Here is an 18,888-nt window from a genome sequence, read left to right as displayed (position 1 = left end):
TTTCTCCTAGATGTTTGATGGATAGACAAGCAACATTTGCTACAGTCCACCGGGTCGGCTGGTACACCGATCTATCCGGCATACATCTAGGTGGACACGCCCACTTATGACGTCACTAAAACACAGGAAACAGCAGATTTTTCAAAGGGCTTGTAATGGCTTATCCCCCTCACGCCTGGTGGCCTAATATCAGCCCTTTATGAAGATTGATTTATTTCTAATATACCAGTCCGTTCATCAAAGTCAGCCACACCTGGAGTCACTTGTAGCTCAGCAGACTCGGGTTGAAGGGTGCTTTCCTATCCCAACACGTGTGTAAAAAGCCCAGTAATGTTTCTGTGTAGGGGCTACTCCAAAGAAAAGCCCTCGGCCCAGCCGTCCTTCTGCGCCCCCACCATCTGTCCAACATGAGCGGCTAAGCAGTTATTTAATCCCAACATAACGGGGCCTTTTCTTTTCTATTTTAATAACCGGAATAGGGAATAAGCCAGCTTGTGAATAAAAGGGAAACTCCCGCAGTCTGTGGTTGAGAAGAAAGGGAGAAAGGAGTTTAGTCTGGGTTTCCTTGGCAACCTCGCCGCCATTCAGCAACAAATGCCTGCTGGAATGCAGACGGAGGGATAATAAAGTTGAGTACAATCACAACATCGATGCTTCTCTGGACATTCACCAGTGTGGTTGAATACGTCCCAAAGGGTTCTGGAGAGAGTTGGTTCACACCTGTGTGTGTGTAGGCTTTACGTTGGGCTGGACTGCTGTGTTGACCTGTTCCCTTGTATCTTGAACAATGGTAGGGCTTTTCTGATTAGAAAATGTGGTCAAGGAAAAGTGCCTATTTTGAGCGACGGAAATCTGCAAGCAGTTTTTGTCATCATATAATTTTGTTTAATTCTTTATTTTTTAAAACTTCTCTATTATGTGTGATCCAACAGCTGAATCAGTATATCATGGGTAAACAGTGCCATCTATAGGTCAGAAAGAAGGGCAGAAAATAGTCGGTCTGCCTCTTTTTCTATTTTTATTTTCAAACCATATATTGCAAATACATGTAAATCTGGGGAAAAACCGGGAATTTTGATGCTCTAAAAGGCAAAGCAAAATATCTCAAGGAAAATTACTTAACACGACTGACCAAAACAATTTGGGCGTAACGTCGTTCTATGGATCATATTGACCGCAAGGTGTCGCTAGAAGGACGACCTAATGCTGCATACGTGGCAAAGACACGGTGCGTGTCAGTAGGAACGGCAGGTGCACATTCACATAGAAGTAGGCTACCTACACATTTCCATTTTTACCTATTCGACACTTACTCGCATATTGAACAGTATAGCGTGACAGATACCTGAAGCAATGTACACTTCAAAATAATATGTTGGAAAGAAATAAACCTTATATATCCTACATTCTAAACAAGTTGTTTTTGTTACATAGAATGTTGAGACGTACAGTTCCACTAAAAAACAGCACCGATTGTGTCCCGAAAGAGGCGGGGCTTAAATCAAAGCATTCTTTAATTAGCTCACATCCTCTTGTACTTTAGTAAAACCACATAATCAGGACTGAAACGCAAAACCAAAAGCGATTCATTGTGCATTTTTTATTTTTATGAATTATCATACGATGGGCAGGATAAGGCCTACACGTACTGTTTGACATGTGAAAGGCTGAACATAAATGAAGCTAATAAATCACAATTATAATCCAATACTATAGCCCAGTGATCATATAGGAGCCACGTCGAGATATTTCACTGTGACTTACTTCCCCTTCTCAATAAATGACTGAGATGGATAGCATACCATTAGGATTTGAAAGTCATCACCAGTATGGCAATACTTGGACAAAGCAACGTGACTGTGACACATATCAGACCCGTGGAAACCAAACAGTTAGACAGTCCATGGACAATATAATACTAAGGAAAAACAGGGTAAGAAACCAGCCTACAAGAAACGACGCATGCGCAGGGGAGTGCAGCCTGTCCATGTAAGCGACAGCTAATTCATAGTGGCATCAAAAGGACGATTTATACTTCTGTAATACATAAAATAGACAGATATTGTGTTTTCTTCCATAGGTTCCGGATTAAATAACGCAAGGACATGATAATAACTCGTGTTCGAACGGCAGTAGTAGCCTACACAGAAAGAGATTCAAGAAAACAGTGGTGGGAGTCTATTAAGTGTCCGGGTTTTCTCATTATCGTCCACCTCTTGCACTGGGTTCCGACATGCTCTGGGGTCCGACTTGCTCTGGGATCCCACTTTCTCTGGGGTCCCCTTCGAGCACCCGGTGAACTTCATTAAGGACAAGCCCTCCGCCCTGAAACACATTGCAGTTGGTATATTTTTTAATTTATGGAAAACGTATGGACGATCATCATTTCATCCCGTCCTAACATAACCACCGTGCAATGGGCTAAACTGGAGAAAAAATATCTTCATGATTAGCTTTGCATGCCATGCATTTCATTCCAGGTCTAATTGGCCGAAGAGTATGCAAAATTCTCGACCTTTATTCAAACAGTTCCTTTAACCTATGAAAAACGATACAATAATAATTTAATCGTTCTCACCATTGTCCGTGCTGCGAAGCAGGACCGCCGGAGGTTCCCCAATCATCATCTTCTTCTTCTTTCTCCTCCCATCCACTCGCTCCTCATCTCTCCCATCACAACATGTAGATGATGTAGGACAGAAATACAAGCGCCATGATGGCGAAAAACATCAACATCAAAATGTCCACCATGATGACAATGTGTGAGGACGCGAAGGATGCGGAGGAAAAAACCGGCGAGCCGCGACGTGTGAAAGACCCCGACGTAGATCGGCACAGATCGGAAACAAGCCCTTGCAGAAGCTCCTCGCCTCGCCTCCCCTCCTCCTCCCCACAGCCAGATGAGTCCAGGTCAAGTCGGATGGGGAGTAGGCCATTCGGTGAATACCAATGCACATTAAGTGTGTGCATTGGCATGGCCTCACGTCATCCTACTACTGTATTCTTCATCCATTATAAGCCTATCTTGTGTCAAATGATAAAGCATTGCAATCCCTTCGTCTGCAGTACAGATGAGCGCTGCTAGGGAGTGGGACGCGATCTATCCGTGTATGAGCGTGTATTTCACGTAAAGCCATACTGCTCACTTAAGAAATATAATTAGACTATAGAATAAGAATATGTTAACTGATAATTGATGTTCCTGAATGTATGGATCTCAGAATTGCATTCGGTCAAGATGCGACCCCCAACGCATGACGTCGCAGAGACAAATAGTCTGAGAAAAAAAAAGACATTTTATTGAATCTGCAGAATCATAAGTACAATTTGAAGTGCTGTAACAGGGCAACAAGAAATGACGTCAGGTCCTCAGACTCCATCGTATTCTCCAATCGGACATCCCGTGAACAGGTGAGTGTACACGCGGTCATCAACTTTTTTTGTTAAAAAATATATCAAAACAAACCCATTTAGGATGGAACGCGCACACAATGCATTGGAGTACAGGGTTGGGTATGGTGGATTACATCGTTTTGTATCGTAACCGTCTATATAACCGGGATCACAGGAGCAGGGAATGATTGATCAGAAACCTAGAAGGCCTAACAGGGGTAAGCAGTGAGGGAGAGGAGAGGGGGAAGGCTGCGAGCTGCAGGATGAGCAAAGACACCAAAAAGAGGGAGGGCGACCGGATGGCAACCATGGGACCACGAGACAACATCGTGTTACAGTAGAGGAGGGGTTCCACGGTAGGAGCATAGAGCGTAATTGGCGCAAAAACAGAAAATAAAATAGGTCAACACCTGGACTGACATCTTGGTCAGTCCCTCACTCAACAGGGTGGTGTCGACTTGTCAGGGCGGGAAGGTTGAGGACTTCCCAGTCTTGGTACACACCCCCCGTCCCTCACGGCATCTCCATCATCGGTGCTTATGTTTGGCTACACCTTTGGCACCACGTGTCACCCACATTTACAACGGCAACCACCAAGTTCCAAGGCGGCAGCTGCTTTTTAAAGAAGCAATACTAGCATTTATATTTTCATCTTGGATAAAAAGAAAACTATAAAAAAAAAAACACAGTAGGCCTACATTTTGTTTAATTTCTTCATTTCCGAGGCCAAACCAACTATTTATTCTTTAGTCACCTTAAAATCGCATTTCTGGTCCAGTTGTCTGGTAGAGGTGGAATGCAAAACACAAGGCATGCAACACATTTCCTCTCTTCTGTGCAGCCATGTTGAGGTGGGCTGTGTTCAGCGTCTGTTCATATTGAACAATGCTGTCAGAAGCCATTAAGCGTCGCCACAGAAAACAAAAGGGCATGAATATTCAACGCTAACTTGTTTTGACGTGTGTTGCACCACACTACATTTCCCACGAGTCAACTGTTCGAAACCAACATCATTTCCCCCTCAATCACATCCACAAACCGTGAACCATAATCGTAATCTTATCAAATGCAAGCAAACCTTTTTTTCCGTTAGCACCAACGACTGTAAACAAAAAACAATCTCTAACTCCTATGTTTTCTTAACATACATGAACAACTTTACAAAGTCCCCGTCACAGAGCTACACAGTGGGCACCTTGTTGCTTTCGATATGCGGATGCGGGGACACCACCTTCTTCTGTCTGAGAGATATCTGAGAGATTGACGGAGGTCACAGTGTCCCGAGTGCAGGGAAACTAGCAGGTGAAGGGGGGGGGGCAGCAGTGTGTACCTGGTCAGGGTGGGCCCCCTCCCACCCTGACCCTGCAGTCAGTAAGTAGGGAGAATTGGTTGTGGGCGTTAGGTTTTGACTTCTGGATGGTTAGTTTGAATTCCAATCAGCTCGCGTTTGAATTATATTTTCGAGTCGTCCTAGGATTCAGCCGCTGTGTAACCATGTGACTGTCGCCCTTTGACCTTTAGTGCTGACCGAAGGGTTGAGTAACATTTCCGAAGCGAACTTTACATTTTTGTGGTTGAATTTATTTCGTTTCAGATTACCAATTAGCTAGAGATACACATTTTATTTTGAGCCCGAAGAAACAATAGAGATGATTTATGTCGCGTTGACAACAAGCAAACTGCCGGTTGACTCAATTGTCAGTCAAGAGATCCAGTCGTCACCAGATGAAACTAGCCAGCCTCGGCTCAAAATTGGAATCGCTGGTTTATTATGGCATACAGTTGACATTTTCTTTTATGAAAATAAGCCTCTTACAATGACATTGGAAGCAAAGAAACAAAACCAAACAAACGACATAAAAAAGGAGGAAAACCCAACACGAGAACGCCAAGACGCCCACAACCACTACACACCTCGGACGCACACGTCTGCCGCAACACTGGGTTGCTCCCTCTCAAAACAAACGCACACAAAACAAACGATGGAATGCAATGATTTAAAAAAACACACAAATTAACATTTCACACCACAGCCTTTGTGCTTTTGCCTTCTTGAACCGTGTCCAATCTAAACTGTCTCTCTGCAGGACCGGGGAGGCGTCTGCCCATCTCCCACCTTACAACCCCCCCCCAACCACGCCCAACCACGCCCCAACCACGCCCCCGCCACGCCCCCGCCACTCCACTTCCTGCTTAAGATTTTTTTTTTTAAAAGGCAACGAGGACCACCGCCGTAGTAGTGACAGCGGGTTGCTATTGGCAACCGTCGAGTAGGATGAGAGCAGTGTTAGAAAGAGTGGAAAGGGGTGGGGAATGGGGTTAAAAACAGAAGGAGAGGTTGCACAGGTGACTGCTACTACTCTGACAGGTCCCCATCCCCCCATCCCTCCCCACTCCCCCCCCCCACTCACTCTCTCTCTACACACGTGATATGCATGATTTCGGGCCATGATTCCAGTTTTTAATCGCAATACCCACAGGGTGCCTGCTAGGCAAGGAGTTTGGAGTTTGAGATGAGTCTGAAAATAAAAATATATACAAAACCTCTCTGGTAAGACGGATTCATTCGGTCTGTCTGTGGCGACAGCGCTGAGGGTATTGTGGTCAATTCAATGGAATGTACACAAGTCAAAATAGGGGTTCCCCGCGTTGGGGACCGGCTTGGTCTACCAGTGGGGTTCGTTAGAACGCCGCCGGTCTTCCAGTACGGAACCAGGAGCACACGGGGAAAAACAGCAAAACACCAACACAGGTTTGACTCCCCACACCTTCTTTAAGCTCGCTCTCTCTCTGTCTGTCTGTACAAAAGCAACTGCAGTTATCTGATACCATGGCAACTGAGTGTTGATCAGCTAGCTAACGAGAGGTCTATAACATGATTTGTTTATTCATTCGTTCATTCATTCATTCACCGCCCCCCCCCCCCCCCCCCCCCCTGGCAATGTTGTTTTTCTTTTGTTTTCGTTTGAAAGATTGTTAGCGCTACAGCTAGGATGCGAGGTGGCAAACCGCGGCTGGAGCCCGGACATAATAAGACGTATGAAGGTTACTCCATTTAAGACTGTTGAGTATTTGGCAGCGCAAAAGGGAATGATGCCACGCTAAGGGAACAGAGGAGGGACAAACCTCCAGAAGGGAAGACGGCCAAACCGACAGAAAGAAAACAGCACAGGGACAGGAAATAGACGCATACAGAAGGAGGGGAGGGAGGGAGCGAGGGATGGGGGGATGCGAAAGGGGTCGGACAACTAGTCAGGGGTGGGGGTCACGGGACAGACAGGAAAACAAGAAATCAAAACAAGAGAAAGCAGTAGCTAGATGAGATGGCACTGGGCTTTTCATATTTCCCCTCCTCCTTCACTACCTTCAGCTCTCCCCCCCTCTCCCTCTCCCTCCCCTCTCCTCTCCCCCTCCTCAGATGGCCTCTACGTAGTTGGCGGGCAGCATGCCCCGCTGGCCGGTGCGCTCCACGCGGCCGTACATCCAGCCCTCGTCGATCTGCTGCACCTCCAGGATCATGTCCCCGTCCACGAAGGAGACCTCGTCCTCGTCCGCCGCCGCGTAGTCGTACACCGCCCGGTAGCGCTTCTGGAGGAGGGAGGGAGGCGCCCACGCACACGCACGCACACACAGGACCAGCAGACACACACAGGAACATACGCACAGGGACAACAGACAGACACGCACACCCACGCACACACGCACACAGGACCAGCAGACACACACAGGAACATACGCACAGGGACAACAGACAGACACGCACACACACACACACACACACACACACACACACACACACACACACACACACACACACACACACACACACACACACACACACACACACACACACACACACACACACACACACACACGACCAGCAGACACACACAGGAACATACGCACAGGGACAACAGACAGACATGCACACAAACACACAAAAACAACACAAACAGAAAAACAAAAACAGACAAACACAAACACATGAACAGACAAACACACACACAGGATCAACACACACACAGGATCAACACACACACAGGATCAACACACACACAGGATCAACACACACACAGGATCAACACACACACAGGATCAACACACACACACAGGATCAACACACACACACACACAGGATCAACACACACACACACAGGATCAACACACACACACAGGATCAACACACACACACACAGGATCAACACACACACACACACAGGATCAACACACACACACAGGATCAACACACACACACACACAGGAACATACGCACAGGGACAACAGACAGACATGCACACAAAAACAGAAAAACAAAAACAGACAAACAAAAACACATGAACAGACAAACACACACAGGATCAACACACACACACAGGATCAACACACACACACAGGATCAACACACACACACAGGATCAACACACACACACAGGATCAACACACACACACACACACACACACACACACACACACACACACACACACACACACACACACACACACACACACACACACACACACACACACACACACACACACACACACACACACACACACACACACACGTGTTGAGTAATCGTTCTTTCCAGAATGTTCGAATTTAGTTTTGAGGATTGTGCAATACGAACCGTTCAAATGAACCCTCCAAATGAAAGCAAGTCTCAGATGGGAAAACTATTCCATTTAATACAGGGACAGAATAATTGTTGAATTCATTCATGCATGCTTGAATTCATTGTTGCAACAAACTAATTTCTCCTACGGGTGATTAATAAAGTTTTATCCAATCTAATCTAATGGATTGCATTTCACTTCTCAGCCTCTAACTGGTTTCACCAGCTATGGCGGCTTCTCACTGCCAAGAATGAAGCACAAATGCTAAAAAAATGATTACACATGTATTGTTGACGCATGAGTCAGTTGTGCGCGCGCAGTCATTTTTCCCCTGCGACTTTTGGCACTGAAATGCCGCCCTAACCAGAGCTCTGAATGAGACTGGATACACCTGCTAGGAAACTAGCCCCCGTGGGCAGGCTGAGGGCGAGGCGGCGGGGTGGGGGGGGTACCTACCCCAGCGCTCGGGGGCGGGGCGGCGGCGGCCTGACGGACAGGCTCCGGGGTCGGCTCGTAGTGGAAGTTCTGAGACGGCGCAGCCTGCTGGTAGCCTGCTGTGAAACGACCAGGAGGACAGCGTTAGAGAGGTGGGAGAGGGACACAGGTGGATGGAGAGAGAGAGAGAGAGAGAGAGAGAGAGAGAGAGAGAGAGAGAGAGAGAGAGAGAGAGAGAGAAACAGAGGGAGAGAAAGAGACATGTGGGGAGAGAAAAAAGGAGAGAAAAGAGAGGGAGAGAGAAAGAGAAAAAAATTGAGAGAGAAAGAAAGAAAGAAAGAAAGAAAGAAAGAAAAGAAAAGAGAAGAGAAGAGAAGAGAAGAGAAGGAAAGAAAGAAAGAAAGAAAGAAAGAAAGAAAGAAAGAAAGAAAGAAAGAAAGAAAGAAAGAAAGAAAGAAAGAAAGAATTTAGTATTTAGTATTTTAGTATTTTAGTATTTAGTGTGAGCCTTGTGAGTGTGGCGTGACCCAGACAGCCTGACAGATCCCTGCCCGTGATGTCCTCATGGAAACCACCGCCCAACTCCGCCCGTCGCCTGACCCTTCATGCCTTATTAAACGCTCGATAACTGGAAGAAACATCTTCCATTATTGATGTGGAAAAGTCTAAAGAACGGCAACAAAACTGAAACCGTGCCCAAAACGTCAACCCTTCCGGCTTACTCACAGAACTATCGACGCCCCCACTGTATCACTCCCATTATGAGTCTCCCATGAAACACCTGTTCCATGTCAGCTGCGGCCCCACAGTAGCATCGAGTGACACTTGATACTTGATATGTGTCAACGAATGACGAATCCTTTGACACGCAGAGTCTGTTCTGGTTACCTGCTGATCTTTCACTCCACTTTCCCTCCCTTCTCCACCGTCACAGCTCGCAGCCTCAAACCAAGCCGCCTTCCCCGGGTGTCATGTCCTCCGGCCCTCACTCCATACGTTCATAGTACACCACCAGGTGTGACCCGTGGTTAGCCGTTACAAGCCGCTACGAAAATGTGCAGCTTCTGCCATCTCAGGTGGGCGTGTCCTCCTAGATGTGTGCTGGATAGACCGGTCCACCGGCCTACCGAGTGGACCGTGGCAAACGTTGCTCATCTAACCGTCATACATCTAGGTAACATCGACAACATGTCCCCTTTAAGAGCGTCGACACAGGGAGGACCCCCAGGGTGAGACGGAGAGACGGAGACGAGGAGCAAACGGAATACCGAGGCGGAGCAAGCCGAGACGTGTACACCTGGTGCCTGGCATTCCCTCGGTGCCGCTAAGCCCCTCCACAATGCCTCTTCCTGTCCGGACGCTAGCTGGAGGGGGCCGGAGCGCCAGCTAGAAACTACCCGAGAGCACCCCACCACCACAGAACGATAATAAGCAGGCTTTGCTTGTGCATGGGAGGCAGGGGAGAGTGCTTTGCGTCGTACTACCTATGAAACGTCGCCCGTCTGTCTGTCTGTCTGTGTATAGGTTGTTTCTGTGTGTGTGTGTACATGTTGTTCCTGTGTGTGTGTGTGTGTGTGTGTGTGTGTGTGTGTGTGTGTGTGTGTGTGTGTGTGTGTGTGTGTGTGTGTGTGTGTGTGTGTGTGTGTGTGTGCACATGTTGTTCCTGTGTGTGTAAATGTTGTTCCTGTGTGTGTAAATGTTGTTCCTGTGTGTACATGTTGTTCCTGTGTGTACATGTTGTACGTGTGTGTGTGTGTGTGTGTGTGTGTGTGTGTGTGTGTGTGTGTGTGTGTGTGTGTGTGTGTGTGTGCACATGTTGTTCCTGTGTGTGTAAATGTTGTTCCTGTGTGTACATGTTGTTCCTGTGTGTACATGTTGTTCCTGTGTGTACATGTTGTGTGTACGTGTGTGTGTGTGTGTGTGTGTGTGAGAGACTGTATGTGTGTGTCTTCTCCTCCCGTTCCCACAGATGGACCTCAACGACAAACAAGAGTCCCGTTAGCCCAATCCGGCATGCTAGTGAGTTTTTAATCATCATCATAACCATAATTTAATCTTAATTAAAAACATCTGTCCTTAATTAACAATCCTTTTCCTTCTCATAAACAACCCTCATTTTTTCCGACCACTAAAACGTTACACTTAATAAACCCTTTGGCCTGGATTGACCCCCAGGGACTGCCCAGTGCACTTTCCCACCGTTACAGAACGCTGTTCTGGGGAGCAGTGATGTCAGAGCGGGGGTAGTGGAAGAGGGGGGGTGGGGGGAGGTGGGGGTAATGAGTGGATCCACTTCCTGGAGTCGTGACACTTCATTACACGTCTTATGTAAGCGTGAAGTTCTGGACGTCTGCAGCGAATGTCCTGAAACGGGGGTCACGGCTCAGCGAGGGGCTCCACCAACTGGTGGTAACCCAGCACCCGGCCCTCCGGGCACTGGGGGGCCCCGTGTCACTCAGCGCCCACAACCAGGGCCAGGCCACGGCTCAGCTGCTGCTGCTGCTGCTGCTGCTGTTGTTGTGGTACTTCCCCTGGGAGGAACGCTGCCAGCTACAACGGACATCATGGACGGGACCCTGAAACCAGTTCCTCAAACTGGTTTCAGGTCTACCTTCTACCTTCGGTTCCAGTTACTCCTCATGTTGTCTGGCTCGCGGGGTTAGAACTAGTGGCAATACAGTCACAGTGTGTGTCTGTGTGCGTGTGTCTGTGTGTCTGTGTGTCTGTGTGTGTCTGTGTGTGTCTGTGTGTGTGTGTGTGTGTGTGGTACCTGAGGTGGGGGTGCTAGGTTGATGGGGCGGGGCCTCCCCTCCCATCCTGCTCTTCTCGAACTCCTCATGGTACTTAATCTGAAAATGAGAAAGGCAAAAACAGCAGTTGTAATTTAACGCTTTGGTGCAGTTCCTCGCACGGCCACCAGGTGTCGCCTACGCACGCCCCCGCCACACTCGTCCTGGCCAGGATAGGTGGGGCATGCTCGCTCTGTGCAGCAGGGCTCCTGGAAGCAGCCTTGCGCTAACAGGAAATGACATCGAGACCAGAGGCAGTGCGAGGGCTCAGAGAGTTGCATAGCAACGTGGAACGACACACAGAAGGGAAGGTGAAGTCAGAAACGAGGAAGGCACTCGCTGGCGCGGCGCGGTGAACGATAAAATCACCCGCTAGGAAACGGAGAGACATAAAAAAAAAAAGACATGACTAAGCGTGTAAAAAACATCCCCCAAATAGGTTAGCCCGGCCCACAGTTTCCCCGGCAAGCGGTCGTAAAACCCTAAAACGAACCCAAACAATGAAACGACACGTCAACAACAAACGTGTGGTCAGGTAAACAAACGTCCGAGCCGACTACTCGACTCCACATCACACCCCAGTCGGGGCGGCGGCACAAAGGCCGCATTCAGCGGTGGAAATAACAGTCGGACAGGGGTGGGGGGGGGGGGGGGGGGGGGGGGGCGACCGGACCAGGCTGGGACTGAGGGAGGCCTCTATGAGTGCACTCACAACTCCCCAGCCATCCTCCACCCCCCCCCCCCCCCCCCCCCCCCCCCCCGCGTGCGCTTTTACGGCTGATGATAGTGGACCCGACTACGGCCGCCTCGGTCAGATTTATAGCCCTGATGCAGCCCCCGCCAGTGAAAGAAGCCACTGTGTGAAGCTAGTGTGTGCGCACACACACACACACACACACACACACACACACACACACACACACACACACACACACACACACACACACACACACACACACACACACACACACACACACACACACACACACACACACAGCGAGTGCTGGGGCGTGGAGCAGTGCGCGTTGGGAGACAGAGAGACGACAGTCAGTGTTATGAAGTGCAATATGTTGAGTGAGACCGCGGTTCCCAGCATGGTCTGGCTATGTGAATGTGTGTGCGTGTGTGTGTGTGTGTGTGTGTGAGAGAGGCTGTGTGAGTTTGTGTGTGTGTGTGTGTGTGTGTGCGCGGGTGAGGGTGTTTGTTTGGAACAGTCCCCAGCTTGTTATACGCCTCGCTAATCACTCCGAAGAAAAAGGGGCAGAGAATAGAATCCCTGGCAGGTAGGGGTTGGTGAGAGATGAAGAAACGAGAAGTCAGGGTTGTGTCACATAAAGCGGGAGGAGGAGGAGGAGGAGGAGGAGGAGGAGGAGGAGAAAAGAGACAAATCCAGACAGACATGAATGTTAGAGAACTTTCGACTCTTGGCATTCAAAGAAAGGAAATATTCTCCTAGCTATCTTTTTTGTACACAGGGAATGGGTTAACCTAGCGATTGTCAGGGTTTGGCACTTGGTTCTATGAACGTCCTTACTGTACCGACAGCGATATACTGTTGTTTCTCTCTGTTGTTTCGAGTATGTCGCCTGGGATAAAAGCAACATACAATTTGCCCCTGAATGTAAACGTCACGGGACAACATGCTTGTTTAATGATGCGTCTGTGTTGAACTAGGAACCGGTCGGGGTTCTTAAAGGGATGTTGGGTCAGTAAGAGAGGAACAGCACTCGTGTTTATTGCACTAGACCAGGGCGTCGCGATTCAGGGTGAACGGTCATCTGTAAGTGGCTCCCGCCCCCCATATGTGTGTGTGTGTGTGTGTGTGTGTGTGTGTGTGTGTGTGTGTGTGTGTGTGTGTGTGTGTGTGTGTGTGTGTGTGTGTGTGTGTGTGTGTGTGTGTGTGTGTGTGTGTGTGTGTGTGTGTGTGGTTTAGGGTTTAGGCGTCTCTCATTTCTGTTTTTTTCCCCCGTATATTTCCCGCGGAAACTAAATGGCCCATTATCCAATCTAGAATGTTCTGCAGGGTCTAAAGACCCTGCCCTCTGGAGTCGGTGTTTAGACAACATCCCCATCATGCCGGTTCATGTGGGTACGCCCGCGCCTATCCAACACGCACAGCGCATTGTGAGCATGTTGGTTTCCCTACGCCGTGCCAGGGCAGACGTCGTATGAAAGCAGTGATTACCCTTCACATACACACTACTTATGTCATTAGGAACGACAGCGAGGCGCAGGGGGCGGATGTATGTTCGCTGTGTGCCCATGTCTGTCTTTCCTCTGTGTGTGTGGGTGTGTGTGTGTGTTTGTGTGTATGTGTGTGCCTGCCTGTGTGCGTTGTGCGCGAGTGTGTGTCCGCCTCGGGGTGTGTGTGTGTTAGTTTGTGTCTGCCTTTATGTGGGGGTGTCTGTGTGTCTGCCTACTTCTGTTTCTGTCTGTCTGTAGGTGTATATTTGCATGTATGTGTGTGCATGTGCGCGTGTGTGTGTGTGTGTGGATGAGTGTCTCAGAGGGAAAGAAGGGGGTGGGGCAGCAGACTAAACTGTCCCATTGGAGGGGGTAATGACATTTCATATTCACAGAGAAATGGTTCATCAATATCTATTGGCTGGGGGAGGCCTGCTGACAGTGTTGTATAAAGTGAGGGGCGGCTTGTTTTCATTGTTGGTATTTTTGTGCCTGTTTTCGTGCTTTTGTGGACAGGGCAGTGCAGAGAGAAAGGAGCAGAGAGGGAATGACAGTGTGGTGCCACAGGAGGGTATTCGAACACAGGTCGCTACCGGGCGTATGGCCTGGGTGATAAGTGCATTCGCGGGGTGAGCCTCTCTACCGCGTTGAGCCACTCAACCGCATAATCATTTACATAAAGAACCATAAAGGATACAGGAGCTACGTGGGGGTCAATGGGATGATGTTAGAGCTAACGAGTTAGGGCTGATACGTCAGTACGTTTAAAATGAACCCCCAACCAACAATCAAATAAACAACCATCAATGTGGTACTGACGTTTGTAAAACGTCAAACGTCAGTACAATCTGGATCGCATTATGGATCCTGGTAAAAAAGTTATTGTGAAATGCATTACATTGCATGCAAAACCACCTGCTACAGCCATACATGCTTGAGATTCCAAACATTTTCCACTTTCACTAAGTGGAAGTTTTTGTACGCCAGAGAATGCTAGAATAACTCGCACGGGGCGCTACCAAAGTTTTTCTTGGCCCGTAATCTAGACCCTTGGCCCAAAGAGGCCAAAGGGGAAATGGAGAATGCCCGACTGATCCGACGAGCCATAAACGCAAAGAAAACACAACGTTTATGTTAGAAACGTAAGACATTTTACGGTGGTATGCCGGGAGCATTCCTACGTCCGGACTCACGTTGCTGATGTTGTCCTGAGTTTTCTTGATTCTCTGCATCTCCGGTGTGTCTGCCACCACACTGAAGCCCTTCCCCTTGTTCTTCTCAAACTCCTCCTTGTAGAGAACCTGCCAGGGGAAAAGGGGAAAGAACGGAAAAGAGTTAAAAGGAAGTTGCACCAGCCATAACAGGAAGGCGCTGTTTGAATGGAACAAGAATGGCACTGGGGTGTATTGTCTTCCATTGTACAGTGAGATCTACCCTACAAGCAGATGGTACGAATGGGTTTGAGCTGGCCTAAAGAACCTATTTGACATATTGCTGCACAAACAAACCAATTAAAAGAAAACTGGGATTGTTCAACCAGGACTCTGTCTTCCAAACATGGATTTCGGGTGCAAGGGACAAATGCGGACAACGATTGTTTGAATTGGTCCGGCACTGAGCAAGAACGCCGCAGGTGTAATCTTCGATTACGGACTGAAACGCAATCCTTTCGGGCCTTAGCTCCCCGTCAATCTACGTCCTCTAAAAGTTTGCTTTTGCAAACGGTCCCACCAAGTCTCGCTCAAGGTGAAGTACCACGAGAGTTGAGTCATTGCAGGAAGAGAATAGGTAGAAATGTGAGTGAGCTTGTTATGTTGGAATACAGAAAGCGTAGCTTAGTGTTATCTCAAATATTTGGGTGTAGGCGAGAGTTGAGATTGTAATAACAGTAGCAAAATATCCTGCAACAATGAAACAATTCAGAGAGTTCAGAGCAAGACATGAAGTTCACACACCCTCGAAACCATGGAACACTGAATAAGAAACAAGTAGATTTAAGTTATCTGCACAAGGTGGGTAGTTTGCATCTCAAAAATGTAATGGGCAAAGATGAAATGGACTTGACTATCAAGCATCTGTTGAGATTTAACAATCAGCAATATGCAGGTTCCAGGTGTCTCTCTTCTGGTTCATAACCATCACTTACTAAACCAGATTGTTACACAGGTCAGGCCTGAGGTAATCGAGGCGTTCCCGTGGAGCTCAGAATAACTAAATTACCAACATGGTGACGATTGTGACTACGAGGTAGATTGACTGAGCCCCGCCCGCTTCCTTTGTCTCTCTCTACTTCGGTGACTGACTTCCTGTTTCTGGCTGCAGGGGACTGAGGGCCGTTGATGCAGGAAATGCTGACAGCCTTATACGGTCAGACAGGGGAACGCCAAGACAAGCAGAACCTGTGTGTCCCATGACTGTTTGAAATCACGGTGACAAGCTCACTCCGTCGAATCAGCCAACGTCTACGCCTCTGTACTGCAACCAGTACAGGAAGAAGTCTGCATATTCAGAAACATAAAAGGCCAGAGGGGTAAGGGGCTCCAGCCCATACTGCTATACTGTAGGCGCCGCTGCAGTTAAGCAATGACTAATGACTTCCTGCGCTGCGTGCTGACTGACTGCCCCCACTTCCTGTCATCGTTAAAGAGGGGATTGTAAAGCCTTGCGCAATCACTTCCTAGGCTCCCAACCCCCTGTGGTGGCTCCTCCTCCTCCTCCTCCTCCTCCTCCCTCCTCCTCCTCCTCCTCCTCCACCCTCCTCCTCCTCCTCCCTCCTCCTCCTCCCTCCCTCCTCCTCCCTCCTCCTCCCTCCTCCTCCTCCCTCCCTCCTCCTCCCTCCTCCTCCTCCTCCCTCCTCCCTCCTCCTCCTCCTCCTCACACAGCCACATAACGTCTGACACAGCCCTAACAGCGTGCTGACTGACCGGACACCAAACGCCCAGCGGTGGCTGGACCCGCACCGCTGACCGTGAGTCACGGCCTCATGCAACGCTGGGGCCAGTACGAGGATGAGTGCGCCGGCATTAGCGTCCGGGGTTCAGTGAGTCAGCCGCTTGATCCCCCCCCCCCCCCCGTTCTTCATCTTTACCTCCTCGACGTGTAATCTCCGCCTCTCCCCTTTAACACCACCCCTCCCCGTTTTCTTTTGTCTGTCTAGCCCCGGAATACGCCATTGCTCTTGCCGTCCAATCACAGCGCTCCGTTCCGTGCCCACCCACATTTCCCCCCTCCCCCTGATCAGTGTTTCTCCCTCCGCTGCCTTTTCATTCATTTTTTACAGTTATGGCAGAATGCGGAGTCCCTATCGATCTGAATCCCTCTCCGTCTGTTTGATTATCCCTCTCTGTCTCTCTCTCTCTCTCTCTCTCTCTCTCTCTCTCTCTCCCTCTCTCTCCCTCTCTCACCCTCCCTCTCCCACCCTCTCTCACCCTCTCTCACCCTCCCTCTCCCACCCTCTTTCCCTCTACATTCCTTTAGCAGGCCTTCCACTGGAGTCTTCCGTTCCCCCGGGCCTCATTGCTTTTCTTTCATTCACCTCCCCGATTCTGTCCCTCTCTCTCTCTCTCTCTCTGTGTGTCTCTGTCTGTTCCTCTCCAGTGAAGTCTCGTAATGAGTTATGACTAACCCTCTCTACCCAGCTACCATAGCAATAAGGTTCCCCTGGCAACGCAGCAGTGGCGAGGGGCGGGGTGAATGGACCTAGTTCCCAACACATGCCCAGCAACTTCCAGCAACAACACACCCTCACAACGCCATAACCGCGGAACCAACAACACTGCGCTCATGTTCCGGTGGCAAGAGGCAGATATTCATGTTTCCGACCTTGCTTTACAGACTTTGCATACTGTAAAGAATGCAAATATTTCCGAGGCAAATGCAGATATTTCAAACAAATAGTAATAAATAGCCTATTTGTATGGTTATGAAATCCTAACAGAGACTGGCCATGCAAGGTCAATAAGACATGAATGCATCATTAATGTGATATTTATTCACATTTATACATGGTGCGCATTAAGACAACAGACACTTATTTACAAAATCCCCTCACTCTATAATCTCATGTTAGGCGTGTTAATCTCATTGGTTGAGAACGGCAACATTGATGGTTGTTTATTTGATTGTTGGTTGGGGGTTCATGTAGAAAAACACCATCTGTGCCTGATCCGATCCGTGACCCCATCTTGTACACACACACACACACACACACACACACACACACACACACACACACACACACACACACACACACACACACACACACACACACACACACACACACACACACACACACACACACACACACACACACACACACCAGCCCGGCGGTGCTCTTCCTAACCCAGGCTCTCCTTGCAAATTCCTGTTTACTCTACACATTTCCACCGCACACCCGACACATGCCTATATCACGGTCTAAATCACAATTTATGGAAGGAAGGAGGGCGTGTGTGCTTCTGACAAGATTAACGTGGGGGTAATCTTGGGAGGAAGGCCCAGTGTGGCTACACAGAATCCTAGACATTCCACAAATCGCTGCTCCACGCATTACAACCACCCATGTAGCCGGTGCCAGTATTTGGAAATTGTGTAATTCCCTCGCTCTGCGAAAGCAGAGGAAGGCACGGCCAAACCGGTTGATCCAAAGGAATCCTCGAGGCCTGCCTGCGATCGTAACCCTACTGTGAGCCAACCTTGTCACATTGTCAACTAGCAAGAGCGCCTTCAGGCTGTATAGTCTAGGGGTCAGGTAGGGTAGAGGTTGAGAGTTCTGCAGACTGTGTAGTCTAGGGGTCAGGTAGGGTAGAGGTTGAGAGTTCTGCAGACTGTGTAGTCTAGGGGTCAGGTAGGGTAGAGGTTGAGAGTTCTGCAGACTGTGTAGTCTAGGGGTCAGGTAGGGTAGAGGTTGAGAGTTCTGCAGACTGTGTAGTCTAGGGGTCAGGTAGGGTAGAGGTTGAGAGTTCTGCAGACTGTGTAGTCTAGGGGTCAGGTAGGGTAGAGGTTGAGAGTTCTGCAGACTGTGTAGTCTAGGGGTCAGGTAGGGTAGAAGTAGAGACTTCCGCTGAATGTATAGTGTAGGGGTTTTGTAGGGTAGAGGTAGAGAGAGTTCTGAAGACTGTATAGTCTAGGGTTCAGGTAAGGTAGAAGTAGAGACTTCCGCTGAATGTATAGTGGAGGGGTTGGGTAGGATGGAGGTAGAGAGAGTTCTGCAGAACGCAGAGTTTAGGGGTCAGGTAGGGTAGAGGGAGTTCTGCTGACTGTATAGTTTAGGGGTCTTGTAGGGTGGCGGTAAAGAGAGTTCTGCCGAGTGTATAGTTTAGGGGTCGTGTAGGGTGGCGGCAAAGAGAGCGCCTGCAGAATGTATAGTTTAGGGGTCAGCTAGGGTAGAGGTAAGGAGAGATCCTGCAGAATGTAAAGGTGAGGTAGAGAGCTGCCCAGCTCCCCATCGGACTGGTTTTTTTTAATACCGCCA

General features: G+C 48.9%; 1 protein-coding gene across 1 annotated transcript in view; it reads right to left on the bottom strand.

The window, feature by feature from the left end:
• Positions 1–3,276: 3,276 nt before the first annotated feature.
• Positions 3,277–18,888, bottom strand: part of LOC132471549 (LIM and SH3 domain protein 1-like) — a 30,567-nt gene continuing 14,955 nt past the window's right edge. The window contains exons 4-7 of the mRNA XM_060070672.1: positions 14,609–14,716; positions 11,213–11,291; positions 8,464–8,561; positions 3,277–6,981 (exon numbers count right to left, since the gene is read on the bottom strand). Of these exons, the coding sequence (XP_059926655.1) occupies positions 6,808–6,981; positions 8,464–8,561; positions 11,213–11,291; positions 14,609–14,716 (459 nt within the window). The 3' untranslated portion in view covers positions 3,277–6,807. The remainder of the gene's footprint in view (positions 6,982–8,463; positions 8,562–11,212; positions 11,292–14,608; positions 14,717–18,888) is intronic.

Source organism: Gadus macrocephalus, chromosome 2 (assembly GCF_031168955.1).
Source record: "Gadus macrocephalus chromosome 2, ASM3116895v1".
NCBI lineage: Eukaryota > Metazoa > Chordata > Actinopteri > Gadiformes > Gadidae > Gadus > Gadus macrocephalus.
This window is presented reverse-complemented; position numbering and strand designations above follow the sequence as displayed.